A 25,690-nucleotide genomic window follows, 5' to 3' on the forward strand; every position below is an offset into this window, starting at 1 on the left:
TGTTCTTATGTATGCAATGTGTCTATTTTCTTTGTGATCCTAACATTTTTCTCTTATCACTGATTTTAAGCAATTTGATTGTGATGAGTATTGCTATATTTTCCTTGTTTCCTGTGCTTGAGTTTCATTAAACCTCTTGGATCTGTGGTTGAATCAAAACTGGAAAATATTTGGCCATTATTTTATTTTTTCTTTACCTTCCTCCCTCAGGGACTCCAATTACACATACATTAGGATGCTCAAAGTTGTCCCAGAGCTCACCGGCGTTACTTGGTTCCAGTGTTTTTTAAAAGTGTTTCCTTTTGGATAGTCTCTATTGTGCCTTCATATTCGCTAATTTTTCTCTCTGCAATGTCTAATCTGCTGTGAATCCAGTGTATTTTTAAATCTCAAACATTATAGTTTTCATTTCTGTAAGTTTGATTTGAATCTGTGTGTCTTCCCTGTCTCCCACAACATTGAATTCTCTAGCTTCTTGGACACATGAAATAGTTATAATGCTATTAATTTTATCATCTGTGTTATTTCTAGATCTGTTTTGATGTATGTTTTCCCTCATTATGGTTTGTATTTACCTAGTTTTCATGCATTTTTTTTTCATGTCAAATATTGTGAATTTTAGCTTGTTGAGTGTTGGATATTTTTGTATTCCTACAAATATTCTGGAGCTATGTTCTCAGATAAAATTTAGCTATTTGGGAAACAATTTGGTCATTTCCTTTTTAGCGTTTTTAGGCAGGACCATGATAGTGTTTATCCTAGGACTAATTTTGTCTTGCTACTGCAGCAAAATCCTTGAGAGTACTACCTAATGCCCCATGAATTATGAGGTTTTCCAGCTGGTTTGTGAGAATATGAATGACAGTAGTCCCCCCACCTTATCTACAAGGGTAGATGTTCCAAGACTCCAGTGGATGGATGCTTAAAACTGCAGATGGTAACGAACCCTATATCTGTGTTTTCCTTTCTATATATACGTATGATACAGTTTAGGCCAGGCATGGTGGCTCATACCTGTAATCGCAGCACTTTGAGAGGCTGAGAGAGGCAGATTACTTGAGGTCAGGAGTTCAAGACCAGCCTGGCGAACATGGTGAAACCCCATCTCTTCTAAAAATACAAAAATTAGCCGGGCATGGTGGCACATGCCTGTGCTTCCAGCTACTTGGGAGGCGGAGGCATGAGAATCGTCTGAACCCAGGAGGCAGAGGTTGCAGTGAGCTGAGATCACACCACTGCACCCCAGCCTGGGCGACTGAGTGACTCTGTCTCAAAAAGTGTAATTTACGAATCAGGCACAGTAAAAGATCAACAATAATACAACAATTAATATACAGTAATAAAAGCTATGTGAATATGGTCTCTCCCTCTCTCAATTTCTTATTGTACTGTACTCACCTATTTTCAGACCATGGCTAACCACAGGTAACTGAAACCACGGAAAGCAAAGCCACAGATAAGGCGGGCCTGCTGAATTCCTAGCTTTGTGTGATTAGATTGTTACCTCTAATCCCTTTCAATGGCTATTGTCCTGGGTGCCAGTAGTTTGCTCATACACATACACTGATGTCCTTTTCAGCTCAAATATTGAGGAGGATCTTGATGTGGTTTGACTGTGTCCGCACCCAATTTCATCTTGAATTGTAGCTCCCATAATCCCCAAGTGTTGTGTGAGGGACTCAGTGGGAGGTAACTGAATCACGAGGGCAGATTCTTCCCATGCTGTTCTCCTGATAGTAAGTCTCACGAGATCTGATGATTTTTATAAAGGGCAGTTTCCCTGAACATGCTTTCTTACCTGCCACCATGTAAGATGTGCCTTTGGTCCTCCTTTTCCTTCTGCCATGATTGTGAGGTCTCCCCGACCATGTGGAACTATGAGTCCATTAAATCTCTTTCCTTTATAAATTACCTAGTCTCAAGTATGTCCTTATAGCAGTGTGAGAACAGACTAACACAGACCTTCTGTGCACCTCTCCCTATGCAGCTCTGTTGCCTTTGGCCTGCAAACTCTAGCCACATTCTATTCCCCAGACTTGCAGTTCTATCTTGGCAACTTGGAGAGACCATTAAGCTCTGCCTGGGTTCTCTTCCTGCCTGTGGCCTAGAAACTTTCTCAAGGTGGTAAGTTGGGACAATTAAAATGCTCACCTCTCAGGGATCAGTCACTCCCTACCTGATGCTTAATGCCTTGAGAACCATTGTTTATATATTTTGTGTTCTTTTTTTCTTTTAGTTGTTTCAAGCTAGAAGGTGAATCTGGAGACTCTTACTGCTTTTATCTGACAGAGAAAGTTCTCTTCCCTTTTTTCTGAAAGCTCCTTTGAGTGAGTTTTCCTTTAGGCATTGAGATGTCTCTCACAAGCTCATTTTCCTGGCTGTTCTTGTCAATGGGCATATTCTGACCTCCCTTACTTAGGAGCAAGCAAAGAGCCAAGACTCAGATTTGAGTTTTGGGTATAAGGTTAGTACTTCATGCAATAAACTTCAAATCTGTCTGGAGAAGGTATAGTGAAGTTAGCTCTTGCCCAACTAAATCTCAACATTGTGTGCTTTCTCTGTCTGGCTCTCCACTGTATCCCATTTCCTAGAATGGCTTTGGTATATAAGGTATTCAGTAAATACTTATGAATGAATAAACTGCCTAATGGCTTGCAAAGTCTCTAACAGTTAAAACATTTTATCCAATTAAAAATCTCAACTGTCAAAAACAGTATCAAAGAATGCCAGAGCAGTCTATTTAAACAGATCAAACTAAAATAAAACTCTAACAAATAACATTTATTTTTCTTTTACATACATATTTCACAGCCTCAACATCACATCATCTTCAGAGAAAGTTACTTTTATGCCATTGTATTTACTATTTACCACACAGGCATTAAACATTCTCATTAACATAAGACAATTTGCTGGTAAACATTTAAACACACAGACATTAGTTTCAGTATATCAACATATTTTTGGTCATAACCAAGGAAATACATCAAAGTAATGACAACATTGGCTAATATTTTACAAGCAAATATTTAACTCTGCATAGTTTATACAATAGGCTGTGGCAATAAATAATATCACCAATCTCATCAACTATTAACTGGCCACAAGAAGCCTAACATTCATTTTAATTATGGTATGAAATGCTCTATTGGTGTAGTTTCAACATATCCTTAAATGTTGTGAGTGTTTAACTTTGAATACACGAAAAGAAAACGTACTAAACTGGACTAAGAAGGTGTGTTTGGTTAACTACAAATATGTCATGTTCACATAGTACATTCCTAACATGAAGGCAAATATTTAAATAGAAAAACTAGCAGTCCAAAAAATGTAAATGTGCAAATTGTGAGGAAAACATTGCATTTAAATTTGCACTCATTTGCAAGTTACAGTACTAGCTCAGTATAAACACTAACAGGAAAAATATTCAGCAGGAAAGAATGGAAATAACCTCTCCCAGCAGAGAACTGGTCAATGCGCACTGCTCCACAGCTAAGAAAGTTTTCCTGGTGGTCTAGCGCTCCTAACACCTTATGATTATCCTTCATTCAACAGAGGAGGAGACTGCAGGCATGCTTCAGTCAGTGGTAAGAACAGGAAGAAAAACCCGAATCAGCAACATTTTCTTCCTTAATTTGGTATAAACGTCCTTTTCATTATTTCAAGTTACTAATTTGCTAATCTCAAATGTTTTCTGAATCAGGTTTGCTAAATGCTGTAAAGAATAGCTATCCTTCATACAATACTAGGTTTTATTTTTTTAGTATGTCAGCATAATAAGGTACATGCACATTCATTCCACCAACCTATATAGATAATACTCAGCTTGGGTCATATTCGAATTCTACACAGAGATTCTCTGTTTTCAATGTTAACTGCTTAGAAAGCAGAATTGCCTAGTGATTACTGTACTGTGCCTTTTAATTGAAATGGATATAAAAATAAAACCCCAATCTTTAAATCTATAGAATGTCAAGAATTCTGTTAGGGATGTTAAAAGCATTGGGCAAAACCCTGGTTTTCAGCGTGCCATCTGCACCACAGGAGAAGATCCGATTGCCCTGGATGATGTCAATCTGCATGACTCCGGCCCCAATGTTTCGAAATATGGACTGCTTAGCATGTTCACTTTTAAATGAATGAATGAGGCCATGGCCTGTCAATCTCCAAACCTGGTGCAAAACAAAGAGTTAAAAATACATTACGAAAAGACCAAAAGCAAAAACATGGCCCTTCTGCTCCCTTGGTCCAAGTGATCTCACTAAAGCCCAACCTTCCCACCCACTGCCTCTTTCCTAAGAGCTTATCTTAGTGGGAAAAATAACATCACTCCCACGATGCATTTACTGTCCTCCTTTCACCTTTTTCTTCACATCCTCTTATAGTTTCATGTTAACCATATGTAGCCCATCTCTAATTCAATTAACTATTTGAGTTAATTCAGTTAAATGTGTTCCTCATGCTGAGCTAGGCCCTAAGGCTATGTAAAAGTAGTGTGGTACAGACAGTCCCCTACTTACGATGGTGTGACTTAAGACTTAAGACTTATGACAGTGTGAAAGCAATACGCATTCAGTATGCTCCTTGGCCTATGCGGAGGTTAGTCTCAATAAACTCACAGTAAGTTGAAAATATTAAGTTGAAAGTATGTTTTTCAACCTAACAATATTTTTAGCTTATAATGGGTTTGTCAGGACGTACTCCCACTATAAGTCAAGGAGCATCTGCGCTAGCTCACTTAATGGAAACGCCACCTCTACCACACACAAGAGTACTGAAGGAGAGGGGAGAAGCTTCTAAGAAGCCAAACTAATGTCATCAAAAATTTTCATGTATTAAACTCATACACTTTACTCAAAATAGAATGCTTTAAAGCTTTCTAATGACCAAAGTCCGGAGTTTGATAATCTCATTGACCGTAACAGTTTAGAAAGAACCATACAGAAGCATAGGGAGGCGGTAGAGTGTTGAGACATTTGGTATCTCCACGAAGCTTTATTTCAAAGAATGTGGAGTTTTTGTTTTTTCTCTTTTCAGTAAGTCTTTAGCACATTCCAACCTCTTGTACTGACTCACCTTTATGTTACCTTCTGCTGAACCTGTGGTAAAATATTCCTCATAGGGATCCAGTGCCAGAGCCTTAATAGCTGAGTCATGGGCCTGGAATGTGTGAATGAGCTGCCTTTGCCTGATGTCAAAAATGCAGACATGTCCTTTCCTACCCCCCGAGATCAGGAGTTGCTGTTTGGGTGCATATTGAAGTACTGTGGCACCATGATCATGGCATGTGAAACCTGAAGAAGAAAAACGTCAGAGACTTTCTCAAAACAATTTCTTATCTTGGTAACTATGATGTCTAAATCCACATTTAAATACAGAAATTACTGATGCATTTTTCATTCTAAGGAACAATTTATTGTTTTGTAAGTCATTGAATTTCTGTAATCATATGATTAAAGAAAAACATTAAGCAAAATCAGAACAAATCTTTTATCCATAATCTCAATATGAAATGAACACAGAGAGAAAAAGTTTAAACCTTAAGCCCTAAGTGATACTGCCTCATAAAAAGTATACAGAACAGCAGAGACCAAGCTTCTCAGAGTTGGTGAGTATTAACCCAACCAAGTGCTGTACCGTACATGTTCTCTCATCACAACAACACGATGAGGAAATGTGTGAATGTTTTCAGTTACAAGTTAAGAAATTATCCTTTCCAGGAGTATTTGCATTTTAATATGATTAAGGATTCAAATTAACATGTAGAAAATCTGTAAGCAATGTTAACCACTGTTCACAGAATTCTGCAATAAAATTGAGAAGTAACGACATCTTTCAAAATGCATATCAGTGTATTAAAAGACTGAGAATCTTTCTGTAAAACAATTTACTTCATTTAACTAAACTTACTTGAGCATGGAGCACTTTTTGGGTGGTACTATGTGGAAGACAGAGTTAGGACACTAATTTGGCAAGTACTGTCTTAAAGGAATATTTAAATGGCACTGTTTACATTTCTAGTCATTATCATAAAGGTTAACCTTTGTTTTATTTTATGGTTAGGGCCAGGTGTGACGGCTCATGCCCCTAATCCCAGTACTTAGGGAGGCAGAGGTGGGAGGATAGCTTGAGCCTAGGAGCTTGAGACCTGTCTGAGCAATACAGTGAGACCTTGCTCTCCACAAAAAGGAAAAAAAGACAAAATGTATTTTATGATTAGGTTCAATTCTTTAAAATATGCTCTTTTCTATTAAGCTCAATGAATACTTTGCAACTAATCTCTTAAATAGCCTGTTAGTTGTACCACTATCCATACCATATTTTCTGAATAGAATACAATATAAAGACTATTTTGGATTTCTGAGACCATATATCTTTAACTCAGCAAGAAAGCCAGATATGCTAATTAACTTTCCAAATTTTTAGTCATTCATTTTAAGTATTTCTCCATTTTCAACCTGACAATAAACACTCACTGGATTCACTAATTAAAACCAAGAAAGCATTCCTTCATGGTGTATTATTCCTTCATGGTATGTTTTTAAAAATCATAGACCTTAACTCACCATGAATGAGGCTGTTTCCGGGTGATATTAATGTGTCCCAGAGGCAAACATTTCTTTTAAAGAAACACAATAACAAAAATATATCATAAACAATTGTTCTAAGTCATCACCAGGGACAACTTGTCTTTCAATCAAATATTTTGCTTATTCATTATTATCTTTTTTGTTCACTCACACCTATACAGACTAGTGATTCCCAACTAGGATGGGGGTAGGGACAAACTCCACAGTTCCATCTTAATGGTCCTGCCTGTCTCTGCATCCTCTACCCCATCTCCTTTCCATTATCACTCCAGGAAACTGATATGACTTCCTGAGTATAAGGAATGCTTTTATATCCCCAGGTGGTAGCCACTGCAGGGAAAGGAGATGTTTTTCCTGGGCACATGTTGCTAATGAAAACAATGTGAGGTCAAAAAAAATGTTGAGAATGATGGGGACAGTGTCAAATGCCTGTTAGTCCCTGAATCCTCATCTCTCACCTTATACAAAAATCAACACAAGATGGATCAAACTTAAATCTACCACCTGAAACCATAAAAATTCTAGAAGATAACATCGAAAAAACTACTCTAGACATTGACTTTAAGACAAAGAATTCATGACCAAGAACCCAAAGGCAAATGCAACAAAAATAAATAGGACCTAATTAAAATAAAAAGCTTCTGCACAGCAACAGTAAACAGGCAACCCGCAGAGTGGGAGAAAATAAAATGCATATATCTGACAAGGGACTAATATCTAGAATCCACAAGGAACTTAACAAAAAAATCCCATCAAAAGTGAGCAAAGGACATGAATAGACAATTCTCAAAATACAAATGGGCAACAAACATGAAAAAATGCTTAAAACCACTAATTACCAGGAAAATGCAAATTAAAACTCCAATACGATACTACCTTATTCCTGCAAGAATGGCCATAATTAAAAAAACCAAAAAATAATAGATGTTGGCATGGAGGTGGTGAAAAGGGGACACTTCACTGCTGTGGGAATGTAAACTAGTACAACCACTATGAAAAACAGTATATGGAGATTCCTTAAAGAATTATAAGTAGAACTACCATTCAATCCAGCAATCCTACTACTGGGTATCTACTCAGAATAAAAGAAGTCATTATATGAAAAAGACACTTGCACACTCCTGTTTATAGTAGCACAATTCACAACTGCAAAACTACGGAACCAACCTAAATGTCCATCAACCAACAAGTGGAAAAAGAAAATGTGGTACATATACACCATGGAATACTTCATAAAAAGGAATGAAATAATCACATATGCAGCAACCTGGATGGAGTTAGAGACCATTATTCTAAGTGAAGTAACTCAGGAATGGAAAATCATGTGTCATATGTTCTCACTTATAAGTGGGAGATAAGCTATGAAGATGCAAAGGATCAGAATGATATATAATGGACTCTGGGGACTTGGGGGGGTGGGAGGAGAGTGAGGGATAAAAGACTACACATTGGGTACAGTGTACACTGCTCAGGTGATGGGTGCACTAAAATCTCAGCAATTGCCACTGAAGAACTTACCCATGTAACCAAACACCACCTATTCCCCCAAACCTCCTACAATAAAATAAAAATGTTGAAAATGATGGTGACAGTCAGATGCTTGTTAGTCCTGGAGAAACTAACAGTGTTAACAGTAGTAGTTTTAAAAAGACTGAAGAGCTTTAAAATAAAAATTACACATATTAGTAATAACCTTCATTTTTGCTTTTCTCCTTTTGGTAAGAAAAAATACTCTGAAATAAGAATTATGTAACAAAGTTTTTTTTTTTTTTTTTTTTTTTTTTAATACCTAGAGTGAAAAAACCCTACCAATAGAAATCCATACTTTTAGCAAGAATACTTTTCTAACATTTTAATATTTCTTGCTTTGCTTTTCTGTCAACCTACCTATTGTCATTGGAGTGTCCAGATGTGGCAACTAGACTTGAAGAGGTAATAAATGCAAAGTCACTTGTGGCTTTACTGTGGCACTGCCAACTCTACGAAAAACAAAGTGCAACTGATGTTATTTTACCATCAGATAAAATTTGATACAGTACTAACATAGTCTGCTAATAACATACTATATGCATGAGCTAAGAACAGTTTTTAAAAACTCAGTCTAGAATAAAAGAATAAGCGATAGTACGAGGGTTAACCATGTGTATACTTGGCTACTGTCCAATAATTTTTAATAACTGGAGTTGGTAAAAACAGAATTAGAGGTCATGTTTTTTAGATTATGTAAGAATAGGACATCAAAGTACATGAACCTACCTAAGCCCTGTCAATTTTAGTGCTAGTGATCTCAAATACATGTAATAAGCTTTAATAATAAGCCACAAAGGAAATGCTTACAGACCCAACTAGTCTTAGGACGTCAAGTTATTTTAAAAAATATAATGCATGCTTTTCTGTCTGGAATTAGAGTGGTGCAGATCTGACTGAAGACAAAAGTATAAATTCAAGATTACTTCCATTTCTGCATAGACAAGGTATAGTCTATAGTGTACTAATTTAAGAGAAATATCTTATACACATAATTAAGAACATATCTATAGTTTAGAAAACTTTTTTAAAATATCTGGGTAATCTCTCTGGCCCCAGGAGGTTCAAGGCTTCCTGAACCTTCCTCCATATATGTGAAGCCTGAAGTTTCACACAAGACAGTGTCACCTTCCACCCTCTCCTGTGTTCCCTTCCCCCACTATATCTCCATCAGGTAAAGATCTACTTGTCTTCATCACCAAGTATTTTGTAGTCCAATTTGGATTAATAAGGTGGCTCATTGGGATTGGCTATTTTATAATCTGGTAAGCACAATTCTGGAACAAATTGGAATAGATGTTTGGAACCTGATTCTTTTTTTGAGACGAAGTCTCACTCTGTTGCCCAAGCTGGAGCGCAGTGGCACAATCTCGGCTCACTGCAACCTCCGCCTCCTGGATTCAAGCGATTCTCCTGCCTCAGCCTCCCAAGGTGCTGGGATTACAGGCATGAGCCACCGTACCCGGCAGAACCTGATTCTTAATGATAGAATTTTATGGTGTGTATATTAAGAAGATAGAGTTTTCAAAATGGATAAAAGTATAATAAAAAACCCCAAGTTGTACTATATACAGGGAAAGCCCCAGAAATTTTTAAAATATAATGACTGCACTTCAAGGTGAAAAGCAAGGGTTTTTGTTTTTCAGGTCATTTCAGTCTAAAACTAGGGTAAGGATGGGTGCTGCTGTTAGGCTGGGATTGCTGAACAAGATCATCCTTTTCCCAGTAGGACCACCAATGAGATTCACTGTCTGAAACAGGCACTTCATGAACAAACAAAGTGTTGTCTATATGCGCCCTGGAAACATTAATGATACTTACCATATAAGGTTTAGGATTTGATGCAGTTTGGTTAACTTGCCAGATACTCAGAAAACCCTCTCCATCCGCAACACCACACTGTAAGAACAGTATAACTACTAAACACATGTTCTTAGCATCCACAGCAAAGGTAAAAACATGGAAAGATGATTCACTAAGGCCCTACTAAACAAATATTCTGCCCCTAACTATGTTTCTGTTGCTGTCATTCCCAAAAAGTCCAAGTGCTAAAAAATTCCTTGTCACTTTTTTTTTTCTTTGAGACAGGGTTTCACTCTGTCACCCAGGCTGGAGTGCAGTAGTGCAATTATAGCTTACCATAACCTCAAACTCCTGGGTTCAAGGGATCCTCCAGGCTCAACCTTCTGAGTAACTAGGACTAGGCACATGCCTTGGGCTAATTTTTAAAAATTTTGTAGGGATGTGGCCTCCCTTTGTTGTTCAGGTTGCCTCAAATGCTGGAGTTCAAGCAATCCTCCTGCCTTGGCCTCCTAAAGTGTTGTAATTACAGGTGTGAAAAACTGTGCCTGGCCCTTCTGTCACTTCTTAACTGCTTACCTGTTTCACTGCTTTCCTCTAACCTCTCACTGATGAAATTTAGTAAGAAACTAGGTTTCTCTCAAGAACTTGACTGTGCTTATAGGAATCACCAACACACTCAACAGAGGCAGTTTTTTTACTCTCACAGTATATTTAATATCTTTAAATAGATGATCAATCCATACTAAATTTTGTAGATTTTTGCTTCTATTGGAAGAAAAGAGAGTATATGAATAGATACCAAAAAACTGCCTGCTCAGTTTAAATCCAGGGTCAATGAATTCATTTTTCAATGTACTTTTATCACTTACTCCTAAATATCCACAATTATTTTCAGATGAATTTAGCAGAAGCCCCCAGAAACTAACCTTGTTGCCTTGTGAATTAAAATATAATCTAGTAACTCTTGCATTGCCAGCTTGACGAAAGCAGACAAGTTGCTGAGGCCGTGTCCATTCAAACATTCGTACACTGCCGTCCTGAGCACCTGTAAGATCTGAAACACAAGAGAAAAAGCAGGAAATAGGAAATTAAAGAGTTCCAATATTCTCTATTCTATAAATCAACCTCCAAATGAGGACACTTACAATTATTAGGTCATAAATACTTACAGTATTGATGGACTGGGTGTGAAGTCATTCTCTTAACATTATGTAGATTCCTTTTCATAAGCTTTAAAAGAAAATTTTAAAATTTTTATCTTGTGTATTCAGAAGAGATGAGGAAGGATATGCTTCAGGATAAATTCTGACATTTATTCTCTTACACCCTGCTTATTTCTGAGATAAAGCCTGTTATGGATGTTCCGAACCACTACATAGAACAACTGTCTGAAGAGGCTGAGGAAGCAGACACTTGCTGGTACAGCCCTGGCCTGTGAGGTTACCAAGGAGCTTCATCTCATAATAAAGGAACTCTTCCTCAAGTGCCCCTCCCTGAGGACATTCAGGAGCACCTCCAGATGCTTCAGAGCAGAACATGAGAATGGGACCCCTCCAGCTAGTGACAAGAACGTTACTGACGTGCTTTCAAACACTTAGAAGTAGACATGAATTCCCCTTTAACTTTGCTTTACCATTTTGTATCTGTTTATTCATCTATAAAATGATAATGGAGCATAATAATAGCACCTACCACCAGGACTGTTGTGAGAAAAAGCATGCATCTGGCACTAAGAAAGTCGTATGAGGCAAGTGAGCTGGCTCATGCCTGTAATCCTAGCACCTTGGGAGGCTGAAGCGGGTAGATCAGTTCAGCCCAGGAGTTCGAGACCAGCCTGGACAACATGGTGAAACACCATCCCTACAAAAAATACAAAAATTAGCCAGGCGTGCTGGCATGTACCTGTAGTCCCAGCTACTTGGGAGGTTGAGACAGAAGGATCAATTGAGCCCAGGAGGTCAAGGCTGCAGTGAGCCGAGATTGCACCACTGCACTCCAGCCTGGGCAACAGAGCTAGACCCTGTCTCCAAATAAAAAAGCCACAATAAATGTCAGCTGTCATTACCATGGCCTATCTACTGGTATTTGTCCCTGAACTTTAGGATCATTCCTATGTCAAAGTGATTCCAACTGATTTTTCAGGGAGTTCAAATCCAGAAATGATACCTATAAGTAAATAACATACCACACTAGCTCCAGTGCTAGTCTGTCCACTGCCCAGCCATGGCAGAGATGAAGGTGGATGCACCTGACTTGCTGAATAGGATGTTGCACTGGGTTGATAAAGAGTTGTAGTGGAACCACGATAATCAACATCATCTGAACTGTGAAAAACATTCATGTGTTACTGTGAAAGTTCCCTTTTCTCTTAACACAAATTCCAACTAAAAAGCTTTTTATGTACCCATAGGACAATCTTTATTTTAAAAACTAAATAAGTAGCCATAAGAAAAACTTAGGTATAAGTCCTAATCGCCAATTTTAATACTGGTTAACTTTTTTCCCTTTTGGCAAAATATAAATTTAGTCTAATGTTGTTTGGGGACAACTTTATTGCTACACAAGTTGAAACAAATGTTTGTTGTAAAGTATTTAATATAGATTTGTTTTTATCTATGAAAAAAAATATATGTTCTCTCCAAGTACAGATATCTCAGTATCAAATTAACACCTTTAAAGAAATTTGAGTTTAAAGATTTCTTGGAGTAAGATATATAAAATGTGAAAGTGATTTTTGTGATGGATTGTATCATAGTACCGGGTTGTATCTACTCTGAAATGTGATATTAAATCCTAGTTATATCACATACTAACAAAAAAATTCAACAAAACAAGGAGAGAAACTATCATGGCACCATCCTCAAACACATACAATTTCTAAGAGTCTGGAGAAAAGCAAGAGGGAGGGCAAACCATGAAGGAGAAACCTCAAAATAGGTAAGAATAGCAAAACACTCTTGGTGCAGTGTCCAAAGCTTTCATGAAAAGTGAAGCCGTCTATATTTTTATCTGTTTAAAAAAGGGTATGCTTATTAGGTGGTAAGAAACTCTACAAAATTACTCAGTAAATGTGATTCAGTGTAATTAACATACTTATGTATACTGTTTTAATTATCCAGATCAAATTAATTTACTGAATATCATGAAGCCAAGTGTCAGGGATTATCCTGATTGAAATACTATCAATAGTGTAGGGTTTAATGGAAGAAGTATAATTTATTTGGTTAATGTAGGCAAAGACTTTCATTGGCAGCTAAACCAATTATATTTGTCACCTACTCAAATGAAGAAAGAGATACATGTATACCTTTTGACATAATTCAAATCATGTGCATAACCATTTAGTGGGTACTTCTTACAGAAAGCTATATGTAAAAGTGACTATGAGACACCTTTTGGATTCTCTGTCATATTCTTCTCCGATCCATATATATGACTGACAGGCCAGTAGAGAAGTAACATCAAGTTCTTGAACATCATGTGTTGAAGCCAAAACAATTTCATTACAATTTGCCTATAAAGCAAAGGCAGAGTCAATGATTTAAGCAATTTCACTGAAGAGAAATACATTGTTTATATAATGATGATAGCTTTTACCTTATTAACAGAAAATGCCATGATCATATCAGATTCCTTATGAATGACTTTCGCTTTTCCACCTGGATAGCCCAGATCAGCTTCAACCTAGAAAACATTAATCAGCAGTTTTAGTTGCAGCAGCACAGCTCTATTTAGAGTTATGCACATCCCACAAGATTTGAAAGCAGGATAAGAAGAAAATGTAGCAGCAGCAGCAATAAAAAAGGGTAAGAGTAATTTTAATGTGTTGAAAACTATTAGGAAAATTTGCTTAAATTCTCTGATGTCCTGTAATCACCCCAATTTCCATTGTGATGGTAAGATACTGATTAATTATAAAAGATGGCTAATACATTTTTATTAGTAATTTATACAGTAATATGTCTCTCTTAGCTCTTCCAAAAGTGCATATTCTGCAAGAAGAATGTGCATACATTAAGAGGCACAGAGTGGAGTAAAAACCATAGAAAAACCAAAAAGAAACCACCCTTTGAAGTAAGGGTGATGAGACAGAAATAAGGAAAAGTTGGAAAGAGGGATAGTTTGAAAGGAATAAAAGAGACTGATGAGAGGAAGGTGCAATGGCTTAGGGTTTGTGATGGCAAGGAAAGAAAAGGCAGAATCGAGAAGGAAAGATGAAACAGCCATGCTTAAAACAGAAAATGTGACAGAAGTTGAAGATGGAATAGGGAGCAAGAAAGACAAGAACCAAGGGCAAGACAGAGCAAGCCAGATACACTGAAGCATCTCCTCCCCTGTACCACTGAAGTGGTATGGGAGTACTACGAGTTCTCTGAGTAGTTAGCCAGTTGGGCAGGTCATGGTTAGTATCAGAGATGAGACGTTAGCTCCTTGAACTTTAAAGAATGAGCTAAATACAAGATCTTGGAATACTACCTTGATGTGGCAATCTTCTGCTACGCAGTTTTGGTTGACCTGCTCCACATGTTCTTCTATAGACTAAATACCACCACACCGTCACAAACACAAAACACATGCATGGAATGAAATTATAAAGACAGTGAAATATTTCAAGCTGAAATGGCCACTCCACCACTTAAAGATGATGAAAATGAATTTGTAAAATCGAGAAATTAAACTGAATAAAAGTCATCAAATAAACACAACACAAAGCCAAAAGAGCAAAATTAATGTGACTATTACATATACACAAGAACATAAAAGCTATTTCAAAATAAAAATTAGTTATCCATATACAGTTTTAAGAAATTTAAGTTACATAACTGGTAATCTATAACATTAAAGCCCACTTGTATAAGCAGATGCACAAGATGCTACATAAATTCCTGCCCTATCGGGGTGGATTTCAAATATAAATTAAAATATTTATTTCTAAACATAGATTCAAAATAGTGATAATTATTTCACTCTTATAAGGAATATGACTAATCACATGATTTTTCTCTAAGTAAATAAATGTTTAATAAAATCAGGCATGGAAAAGAAATCACTCAGTGATTTGCTCCCAGGTTGATGCGGGGTCCTAAGGATGACTGTAATCGGCAGTCATACTTCTGCTCTGCTGTGGAAACTCTGAAGGTTTGATCAGAGAAACAAACTCTTCCTCATACCTTTTCAGGTGACTGCCTCCCTTTCATCATGAAGGGCCATTCAAAATTTCTGACCGTGCCTCCAGGGACTCCCCTATGGCTGCTGTGGCTGATAAAGATGTATCCAAGAAAACTTCCAAGGAATGGTCAATGTGTGGCACCGCTAACTCAGTGAAGGCCAAACTGCTGAAGAATCTATTTGTCTTAACTAGCCGAATTCACCAATCTTTTTCCCAAAAACTTGTTTTGTGAAATATTTTTCTTTAATATCTTCAGTGAGTAAAAGATCTTATTCTTATAAATATATCTATAACTTCATTTCTCAGGGATTTTTTTTTAAATGCATCCAGCATTTTTAGGATTAACCTGCCAATTTTATTTGTCAATTTTCTGAATTTGCCAAATTTAGTGATTACCAAAATTCTATTTGACAATTTTAAAGATTTAAGCACTCTTCCTGGATTGGGTAGAGTTTTAATAAGTTTTGCATATTTCTGAAGCTAGCGACGAGTTTTTATTTTGTCCAGCAGCGTTAACATTTTATTCATCATTTTTTTCTTAATGAAAACACCTTTTTTTCAGATCTGTGCTATTCAAAACAGCAATCACTAACCATACATAACTATTTAAATTAACTGTAACTATTTAGATTAAAATTTAAAATTGTTTCTCAGTCACACTAGCCACACTTCAAGTACTCAGTAACCACATGTGGCTGGTGACTACTATGTTGGACTATGCAGATACAGATTTCCATCATCACAGGAAGTTCTATGGGACAGTACCAGATAAGACAGTAATTCCATTGTTTCAAAATTAAAAGGGTACATGACAAAAATTCTTCCATCCTAACTCCCAGTTGCTCATATAGCACTTTAAGAAACATTCTATTTATCTCTGTCCTACTTCCCTGTTCATGGGACCACTGCTGGAAGAAAAATAGAAGAGAACACACAGAGACTAAGGGGCGGAGAGGGGAAGAGTTAGTTAAGGAAGAAGCAAACTAGTGGGGAAGGGCAAGACGAGAATGGGAGGGTCCAAGACACCCAGACACCTGGCTTCCCACAGCACTCTACACTCTGATAAGTCCACCAATCAAGCTGCTATCAACTTTACCAATCTTTAAAACATACTTATGATCAATCTTTAATTTTAATAATTTGAAGAACAAAACACTCCGAAAATTGATCACTCAATGAACTGGTTTTCTGTGAATAACAGAGCCCCTAATTGACCAGAAATCTTATTAAGACAGGGTCTCACTTTGTTACCCAGGCTGGAGTGCAGCGGTATGTGATCTCAGCTCACTACAACTTCCACCTCCTGGGCTCAAGCTATCCTCCTGCCTCAGCCCTGCAAGTAGCTAGGATTACAAGCATACACCATCACACCTGGATAATTGTTTTGTATTTTTTGTAGAGATGGGTTTCACCATGTTGCCCAGGCTAGTCTCAAACTCCTGAACTCAGGAGATCCCACGCCTAGTGCTAGGATTACAGGCGTGAGCCACTGTGCCTGGCTAAAATCTTTTATTTCAAATCACTATCTTAGATCCTTATATCTTAGTTTATGGAATTTGGACTCAGGATCACTATAGGAAATGCTATACATAGTGGTTTAAATGAAAGAGGCAAATAATTTGCCTCTGATTTCCCTAACAAAGCTCACATCAATAATTTCAATGCCTTAAGGGTCTTTTGTTATGAAAAAGCTTATAACTGGGACTCAAAAGGTCTCTACAGTTCATTTTTCTACTTCCTCATTTAAGTACATAATTTTTAAATCCACAGAGAAAACAAATGACTGTTCATAAGGGCTGACCACAATTACCATTCAGGTAAGTGGGTAAGTGGGAAAAAGAACAAGTATGGTAGGTTCCACTGCCCTAGGCATGAGGAAAAACTGAGAAGCAGTTTTATACTTTTAATCTTGGGAAATTGAGCCATATGGACTCTCTTTGTTTTCACTTTTCTAAGTAAAATATAATTCATTTCTTCTCTTCTCATTGTGTTTGCCAAATCTTTTTTTTTTTTTTTTTTTTTTTTTTTTTTTTTTTTTTTTTTTGAGACGGAGTTTGGCTATTGTTGCCTAGGCTGGAGTGCAATGGCACGATCTTGGCTCACCGCAACCTCTGCCTCCCAGGTTCAAGCAATTCTCTTACCTCAGCCTCCCAAGTAGCTGGGATTATAGACATACGCCACCACGCCCAGCTAATCTTTTGTATTTTTAGTAGAGATGGGGTTTCTCCATGTTGGTCAGGCTGGTCACGAACTCCTGACTTCAGGTGATCTGCCTGCCTCAGCCTCTTGAAGTGCTGGGATTACAGATGTGAGCCACCGTGCCCGGCCATGTTTGCCAAATTTTTAATTGCATCAGACACTCAACTCTGAACACTCTTCAAACTGCTCATTACTTCACTAAATAGCCAAACAGACTGAAATGCTCACATAAAAGGTCCTACTTTTATAAGGAAGAGGTCATCTGCCAATCTCCCAAACTGCTGATTCTTCTTGAACCATGTCTGCTATTACATTTGTATTAACTTAAAAATAATCATGCAATGCAGAACCTCTGCCTTGCTTTGTAAGAGCAATCTTCCTTCATCTTGTATTTGCTATTTCTGTAGTTTATTCTCTCACAAAAGTATCCTGAATTTGTTGCTTCAAATCTTCATTCTGTTCATTTCTAAGTGCTAAGTAAATAAAATGCCTTTAAAGGGCTATTTTATATTTTAAACACATATTTGGAGAATATTATAGAGTAAGTTTATATATTAAATTCCTCAAACCATCCATCACAATGTTTATTACATGTAAAAACCTAATGACAAATACTATAAAGTATCACCTTTCACTTGAATATATGTAATTTATCAAAGTACCTATGTTGCTTCATTGCTATGAAATGAAAATTATAAGGTTTTATCTTAAAACTAGTTCACGGTAGTTTAGTGAACTTTGACTATTACCCAACCAGAAAGAAAATTTCAGAATAGATCGAGCACTGATTTCCTTAGAAATGTTAAAGAAAAATTACAATAGAAAATATTTTTCTCAAAATACCTCACTCTGCTTTCTTTTCTTAGTGAAAATATATCTAATAAATGTCTCTTGAAGGACTTCTTGTTTAACAAGGAAATGCCAAAGTCGTTTGACTGGAAATGCAGAAGAATCCCGGGACCTGTTAAAAAAAATTAACATATCACACTATTTTAGTCTATAAAAAATATGTTTATATTTGTAGATATTTATTTTTAAAACCTTCACAATCTATTGCAAAGAAGACACAGCATTAAGCTCAACAAAACTGTACAGTTTACTTTTAATTTTTAGTTCTCCTAAAAATCATTTCATCTAGCAACTAATTCTCTAATCACACTGAATGAACCAGTTAAGTTGACAAATTATTATTCTCTTTTTAAATTATACTTTATGTTGGTTCTCTTGGTTAAAGCATATCGGCAACGAATATAAGTCATAGATATCAATTCTAACAGCCTAACAAGCTAAAAAGCTTTGTTCTTTTAACCTTATTTTAATAGTAAATACTATTAATCAGGGTCCACTACCTCAAAAAAAAAAAAAAAAAAGCATGCTGCTTATCAAAAGGGACCTAGAAGGGCAGGCAGAAGATCAAAACATCAGTTAAAAACCTGTAATGTGTTTACTGTTAAATTACTGACAAAAGCCAGAAGCACCTTATTTGCATATATAGATTGTTAGAAAAAAAATTCTGTAAGAGTTCTGACAATAAGAACATAAATATGCCGTGTGCAGTGGCGCATGCCTGTAATCCCAGCACTTTGGGAGGCCAAGCTGAGGGACTGCTTGAGCCCAGGAGTTTGAGACCAGTGTGGGCAACATGGTGAAACCCCGTCTCTACAAAAAATACAAAAAAAATTAGCCAGGTGCAATGGCACTCGCCACTAGTTCCAGCTACTCGGGAGGCAGAGGTGAAAGGATGGGTTGAGCCCAGGAGGTTGAGGCTGCAGTGAGCTGAGATTGCACCACTACACTCCATCCTAGGAGACAGAGTGAGACCCTGTCTCAAAAAAACAAACAAAAAACACCACACCAGAAATTAATACAATAAAGATTTTTTCCTTTATGTAAATGGAATGTCTATGAATTATAGATAATACTGGGAAAAAAATTCTATTCAAATTTCTGATATTTTTCTTAGGGTATTCTGCTAAAAATAGGACTGCAGGTTCAAAATTATGAATGTTTTAAAGTATACTGGCATATTTAGCCAAACTGTCTTCCAGAAAAGTTAAGCTATACTCTTTATCAGCATTATAAGAGCTTTCTTACTTGAATGGGGTATTTTCAGGTTCTAGCATTGCTTTATTTCGAAGAATAGCTGGTCCAGCTCCCATTGAAAGGTCAGTTGGATATGTGTTGATATAGTTAGCGGGTGGACCTTCAAACTGATCCATTTTCTCTTGCAAGATCTGTTCCCAGTTCTCCAAGTTTTTAATCACAGCAATACCTAATGGTGATGTTACAGGCAGCTCTACAAGGTGACAGAACATGTTATTTATTTTAATAAAAAATACTGATCATCATCCAAATATTTATAGAATCTGAATTCTGAGACAAAACTTCTGAAAATACAAATAAATCTGGAAATGTTAATGTAATACAGTTTAGATTCTTAATGCTTTCAGCAAAACAGAAGTGGGTTTCTGCTCTTTCTCCATCTTCTGTGTAGAGAGTGATTCTTGATATAAACTAAAGTATTAGACTGAAGCCAGGTGTGGTGGCTCACACCTGTAATCTCAGCACTTTCGGAGGCCAAGGCAGGTGGATCGTTTGAGCCCAGGAGTTCAAGACCAGCCTGGGTAACATGGTGAAACCTTTTCTCTACAAAAAATACAAAAATTAGCCCAGCATGGTGGTACATCTATAGTCCCAGCTACTCAGGAGACTGAGGTGGGAGGATGGCTTGAGCCTACAAGGCGGAGTTTGCAGTGAGCTGTGATCGCACCACTGCACTATAGCCTGGGCAACAGAGCAAGACTCTATCTAAAAAACTAAAAATAAAGTCACAGATTGGAGCCTAAAATAAACAAGACTTTATAAAATATCTAATGCACTGTTTTTAAGTGCCAAAGGACCTTTTATATAGATTCTGTAAAGAGAAACTTGATGGCAATTTATTATATTTAATAACATTAATTTTTAAATTCCAAACTCACCAGAGAATTCCAGTCCAGCAATAGGAAAGAAATTCTTGACATTGTGAAGTGCTAGCTTAACCATTGTCAAATGTAGAAGAGCCCAGCTGTTCAAGAAGGAGCAAAAAAGTCTTTAAGTGAAAAATAAAATCATGGGAGAAACAGAGTGGTGTTCCCTGCCAACTGTTTAGCCCACTCTCCAACCCAGAAAAAAAGCTGTCATTGAAATTTACTATGCAAAAATGACAGCTTTGTGGTCACTGAATATAAAAAACTTGCAATAGTATATTACACTTGCTGAAAATTACCTCATGGAAAAAGATTTACCACATAGTCACATGGAACCTAATAGTATACCAATAATTATATATTAAATTCTAATAGTATATCCATGAGTTACATATTTTTTCCTCACTAAAAATGCTTGTGTTTGCATTCTCCATGAAAGCTAGTCTTTGGAGGTGGAGAAAATATTATGGAGAAATTGACCTCAAAGGTGCAGAATTTGTTACCTGGAAACATAAGTCATTTCTTATATAAATTCAGGATAATAATGTTATTTAAAATTAATAACATTGGGATTTTCTACAAAAAGAAAAGCCAAAAAAAAAAAAAAAAGAGAGAGAGAGAGAGAGAAAGAAAAGAAAAGTCTTATTTACCTATAGGAATTTGGATCTTGGTGCTCCTGTATTTGTGTATCTGAAAAAAAGGCATCATCTTCTTCATCACTATGAATGCTTTCATCAGAATCATATATAACACCACTATCAGACAAAGGAAGAAATGGCTGCAATAAAAGATAAAGTTATTTTTTTAAGATTATAATTTTATAAACATATAAAATATATTTTAAATATATAATTTATGTATATTTAATATAGAAAATGTTTTTAGTATATATTTTTGTTCTAACATAAAAGTAAACATTTTAAATGGTGTCAGCGTAAGTAAAAATTTTCTTTTGCAGATGATGCTACATTTACAAAAGTCAAGATGACTAGGTAAAGCTCTCAGACTCAGTAACTGAATAGCTAGATATGAAATGTGTTTAAAATCAATAGTTTTCTTCTTATAGATCAGCAATAAAAAAGTTAGAAAAGTCTAAAGAAATACAAAAGGACAACTGTGAAAGCTGTGAGACAGCTTTGTGAAGGAAATTATAAACCTTTATAAAATTATATGACGGGAAGGACTGAAATGTGTAAAAACTGTAATTCTTTGTAAGTTAATTTACACAGGCTTTAAATAATTTCAATAAAAATCCCCGTGGGAATTTCTCTTCCTATTTTGGAACTTTAAAATGATTCTGAAGTTCTTAGAGAAGAAAAAATAGATGAGATCAGCTGGGAAATTTTTTTTAATAAAAAAATCCCATTTTTTTTTTTAGTGGATATTTAAGAAAAATGTAGTCTAGCAATTGATACAAAAATATAATACAAAAATCATATACGTATAAGAATTTAATCTGATAAAGATAACATCTTAAGTCAGTGGGAGAAAAGGAAGGATTATTTAATGAATAATAATGGAACAACTAGTTAGCTAAGTGTGGGGATGGGAGATGAAGTCTGATCCAGTCTGTTCCTCCTTTTATTCTAGATAAATAAGATAATTAAAAGTTAAGGAGGAGGAGAAAGAAAAAGAACAGGAGGAAACAGAGAAGGAAGGTAAAATAAATGTAAACATTTATTAGTGGAAAAGACTTCTGCTTAAAAATAATATAATAAGGAAATGTATGGATTGATCTAAGTTTTAAACTTTTTAAAATTTCTGTGCATGGTAAACTTTTTAAAACTTCAAATGCATAATAAACAAAATTTTAAAGCAAATAAACTAGAAAAAGTTTAATAAGATAAATTAATATCCCTAGATAAATAAAGTATCCATAAAAAGGAAAAACGCCATAATCTCAATAAATAATTTAGGTAAGAATATGAACAGTCAATACTTCAAACTGGAAAATCAAATGGCAATAAGATCATTAAAATTTTAATGTCACTAACAGAAAATAAAAATCACTTAATCTATCAAATTAACAAAAATGAAAAAGGAATACTTAATTTTAATAAGGGAGTAAAGTCAGATGCATCCTCTCACTATTCTCAAGAGAGTACAAATTAGTAATGTGGAAAATAATCTGGCAATACGTATTAAAAGCCTTATTTAAGTTTATAACCTTTGACCTAGTACTTCTTTTTTTTTTTTTGAGACGGAGTCTCTCTCTGTCACCCAGGCTGGAGTGCAGTGGTGCGATCTCAGCTCACTACCAGTTCCGCCTCCCAGGTTCACGCCATTCTCCTGCCTCAACCTCCTGAGTAGCTGGGACTACAGGCACCCACCACCACGCCCGGCTAATTTTTTGTATTTTTAGTAGAGATGGGGTTTCACCGTGTTAGCCAGGATGGTCTCGATCTCTTGACCTCGTGATCCACCCACCTTGGCCTCCCAAAGTGTTGGGATTACAGGCGTGAGCCACCACACCAGCCTGACCTAGTACTTCTTAAGGAAATAATCTGCTCATGAACAAGACGTATCTTAAGATACTGTTCTTGGCATTATAAACATCAAATCGCTAATTAGGTAAACTATAGTGTATTCATCAAAGTGAAAAGTTACATGGTCACTATAATTGATGCTTATCTAGAAGCAATGATTAACCAAGCGAGAGTGAGCACCCCAGCATCTGACTGTAATTTCTAAATATAATTTCTCACAAAAAGGAACCAAGTTATTTAAAAAAAAAAATGCTTGTTCTCAGTCACGGGCAGGAAATATACATGATTAGCCTAGAATAAAACTAGAAAGCAGGCAAACTCAAACACTAGTGGAATAATCTCAAAAAGATTCGGAGCCAACTGTGGAAGAGGCTCTCACTGGCAAAGATGGATAATCTGAGGCCCCATGAGAAAAATAACTGCAATGGATTAAAACATATAAAATATGTTTAAATCTATAAGCTCATAACAAAACTGAAAGCAAAACAAAACTCACTGGCCTTCTCTGAAGGATGCTTGGGAACCAACTCATTTTGAAAACTGGTACACAAAAGCAAAGAATAAATCATTTATCATGTCTTTCCAACTCAAAATGTACTTCAGGGTAACTGAATAGGTTGATGAAGAGACATTCCAGCAAATAGATGAAAAATCAATGACAGGATTATACCATCATAATTTAAAACTTTCACTGAAATAATAAATGTAGGCAAAGATCAACTAAAATCATAAAAAGCTTCCTAACAGAAATATACAAAACCACCGACGAAGTTAATCCTGCATTCCCTCTTCCTATCCAATCAGAATGAAATTGGATTTAACTTTCACTTTACAAGATTCAGAGGAACAAAATATGATGATGCCATTGGCAAAATCCGTTGAAAAATTCTAAACGTCAAAACTCTTTCAGGGCAAACAAAAAAGGTGGGAGTTAAGTTTAGGAAAAAGAGAGAGAGAGAGAGAGAGAGAGAGAGAGAGAGAGAGAGAGAGAGAGAGAGAGACGGAGGAGGAGCCTATAGATTAAAAGAGACTGAAGATGTAGCAACCACTTGCAAGGTATGAATAGTATTTTAGACCCTGATTTGAACAAATCAACTATATAAAAATGTTTAAGATGCAATTGTTGAAATGTGAATACTGTCTGAATATGTGATAATATTAAAGAATTGTGAGTGTGCTTCGGTGGGTGTAACACTAGTGTAGATCTGTTTAACATCCTCTTTTTCTCAAAAACAAATACTGAAATATTTTTGAATGAAATTTCACATCTGGATTTGCTTCTAAACCATCTTAAGTAGTGGGGTGAGGTATAAAACGAAACAAGACTGTCCATGAATAGATAATTTTTGAAGCTACATGATGGTAGATAAAAGAATCATATGCCATTACCTCTCCTTTTGTGTATGTTGGAAGTTTTCTACACTAAAGTTTTAAAAATGATAGCTATATAAGTTTTTAATGGTATAAAAACTGTTTACCTTGTTAATGTTAACAGAAAAAAACTACATCTACTGATCCAATTATATACCTTTTTTAATCTGAGGAAAAAAGAAGTAAATTGGCCACAACGGTAACAGTTATTTTTGCATAGATGAGTGCTATTTCTCTTCTTTATAATATTTTGCATTTTCCAAATTTTCAAAATATATATCAGGAGGAAACATTTTTGAAAAACAAAAATTAATTTAGCACATTACCATTTACAAATCTTAATGTTGTTATCACTCACATTAATGATGCAATGAGCTTTCATTCATGGCAAATAAAAAGTTTAAAAAAGTAGGAGTGGGAACTGCCTATACATTTTTAAGAGTACTTTATTACTTCCCTGGTTTATTAGCTAAATACAATTAAGTGCAACTCAATTGGCAGCCTTAAGGGATAGGCCAGAATGACTCTGGAAGTATAACTTGGACCCTGATAGAGTGTAAACCTGGAAATCTGCACTCACAACGTACCTAACCCCATAGTTCTCAAACTTTAGCACACATTAGAACCATCTGGAGAGCTTGTTAAGACAGATTGTTGGTTCTCACTCCCAGAGTTTCTGATTGAGGGGTCTCAGGGAGTACCCAAGAATTTGCATTTCCAACTAGTTCCCAAGCAATGCTGATGCTGCCGTTCTGAGACCACCCTTTGAGAACCACTGACATAACCAAAGTCTTTTCTTTTCTTTTTTTTCTTTTTTTTGAGACACTGTCTCAGTCCGGCACTCAGGCTGGCGTGCAGTGGCACAATCATGGCTCACTGCAACCTTGACCTCCTGGGCTCAAGCAATCCTCTCACCTCAGCCTTTCAAACAGCTAGGACTACAGGCACACACCACTGCACCTGTGTTTTTAAATTTTTTTGGTAGAGACATGGTCTATGTTGTCCAGGCTGGTCTCAAACTCCTGGATGTAAGCATCCTTCTACCTTGGCCTCCCAAAGTGCTGAGGTTATAGGTATGAGCCACTGCACCTGGCCTCAAAGTCTTTAGATAACAAAACAAAGCTTCCAAACTCACGTTGAAAGACTTTTTAAGGATCAGCTTCTTAGCATACAAAAAACGGAATGGGATCAGCACCTCAATAACTCACATCTAATAAAAATCTAAAAATGGGAAGAGGCATGACTCTGGAGATGTATTCCCTAATGTGTACGCACAGCAAGGTGACAACAGAGTTAACACATGTAAAGAGGGAAACATACCAATAGAAGGAGAATCATGAGCTCAAAAAAGCAAAGTGCAGAAAAGGAAACATTAGCACGCACCCATGATGGTATGAAATGGGGCTATACTAGATCTAGTCACCATGAGTATTCTGATCCCCTGAGAAGTTTCCTTTGCTCTGGGAAAACAGAGATGTATCATGGGGCCTCATCATAGCCTGATAAAACCCTCAAATGTCCATCTATCTCCTTCTATTCTAATCCAATACTTACCAAGGGAGCCACTGATAATTA

General features: G+C 36.3%; 1 protein-coding gene across 5 annotated transcripts in view; it reads right to left on the bottom strand.

The window, feature by feature from the left end:
* Nucleotides 1-2,760: 2,760 nt before the first annotated feature.
* Nucleotides 2,761-25,690, bottom strand: part of DMXL2 (Dmx like 2) — a 179,775-nt gene continuing 156,845 nt past the window's right edge. For 2 of the 5 annotated variants that reach the window (XM_008016604.3, XM_008016603.3), the window contains exons 30-44: nt 20,909-21,036; nt 20,271-20,356; nt 19,384-19,585; nt 18,133-18,250; nt 14,397-14,459; nt 13,518-13,604; nt 13,313-13,434; nt 12,106-12,244; nt 11,090-11,150; nt 10,847-10,974; nt 9,939-10,016; nt 8,478-8,569; nt 6,567-6,619; nt 5,077-5,294; nt 2,761-4,172 (exon numbers count right to left, since the gene is read on the bottom strand). In XM_008016604.3, the coding sequence (XP_008014795.2) occupies nt 3,963-4,172; nt 5,077-5,294; nt 6,567-6,619; nt 8,478-8,569; nt 9,939-10,016; nt 10,847-10,974; nt 11,090-11,150; nt 12,106-12,244; nt 13,313-13,434; nt 13,518-13,604; nt 14,397-14,459; nt 18,133-18,250; nt 19,384-19,585; nt 20,271-20,356; nt 20,909-21,036 (1,785 nt within the window). In that variant the 3' untranslated portion in view covers nt 2,761-3,962. Of the gene's footprint in view, nt 4,173-5,075; nt 5,295-6,566; nt 6,620-8,477; nt 8,570-9,938; nt 10,017-10,846; nt 10,975-11,089; nt 11,151-12,105; nt 12,245-13,312; nt 13,435-13,517; nt 13,605-14,396; nt 14,460-18,132; nt 18,251-19,383; nt 19,586-20,270; nt 20,357-20,908; nt 21,037-25,690 lie in introns of those variants that run through there. The other 3 variants (XM_008016606.3, XM_008016605.3, XM_073012175.1) reach the window with 2 other exon arrangements.

Source organism: Chlorocebus sabaeus, chromosome 26, assembly GCF_047675955.1.
Source record: "Chlorocebus sabaeus isolate Y175 chromosome 26, mChlSab1.0.hap1, whole genome shotgun sequence".
Taxonomy (NCBI): domain Eukaryota; kingdom Metazoa; phylum Chordata; class Mammalia; order Primates; family Cercopithecidae; genus Chlorocebus; species Chlorocebus sabaeus.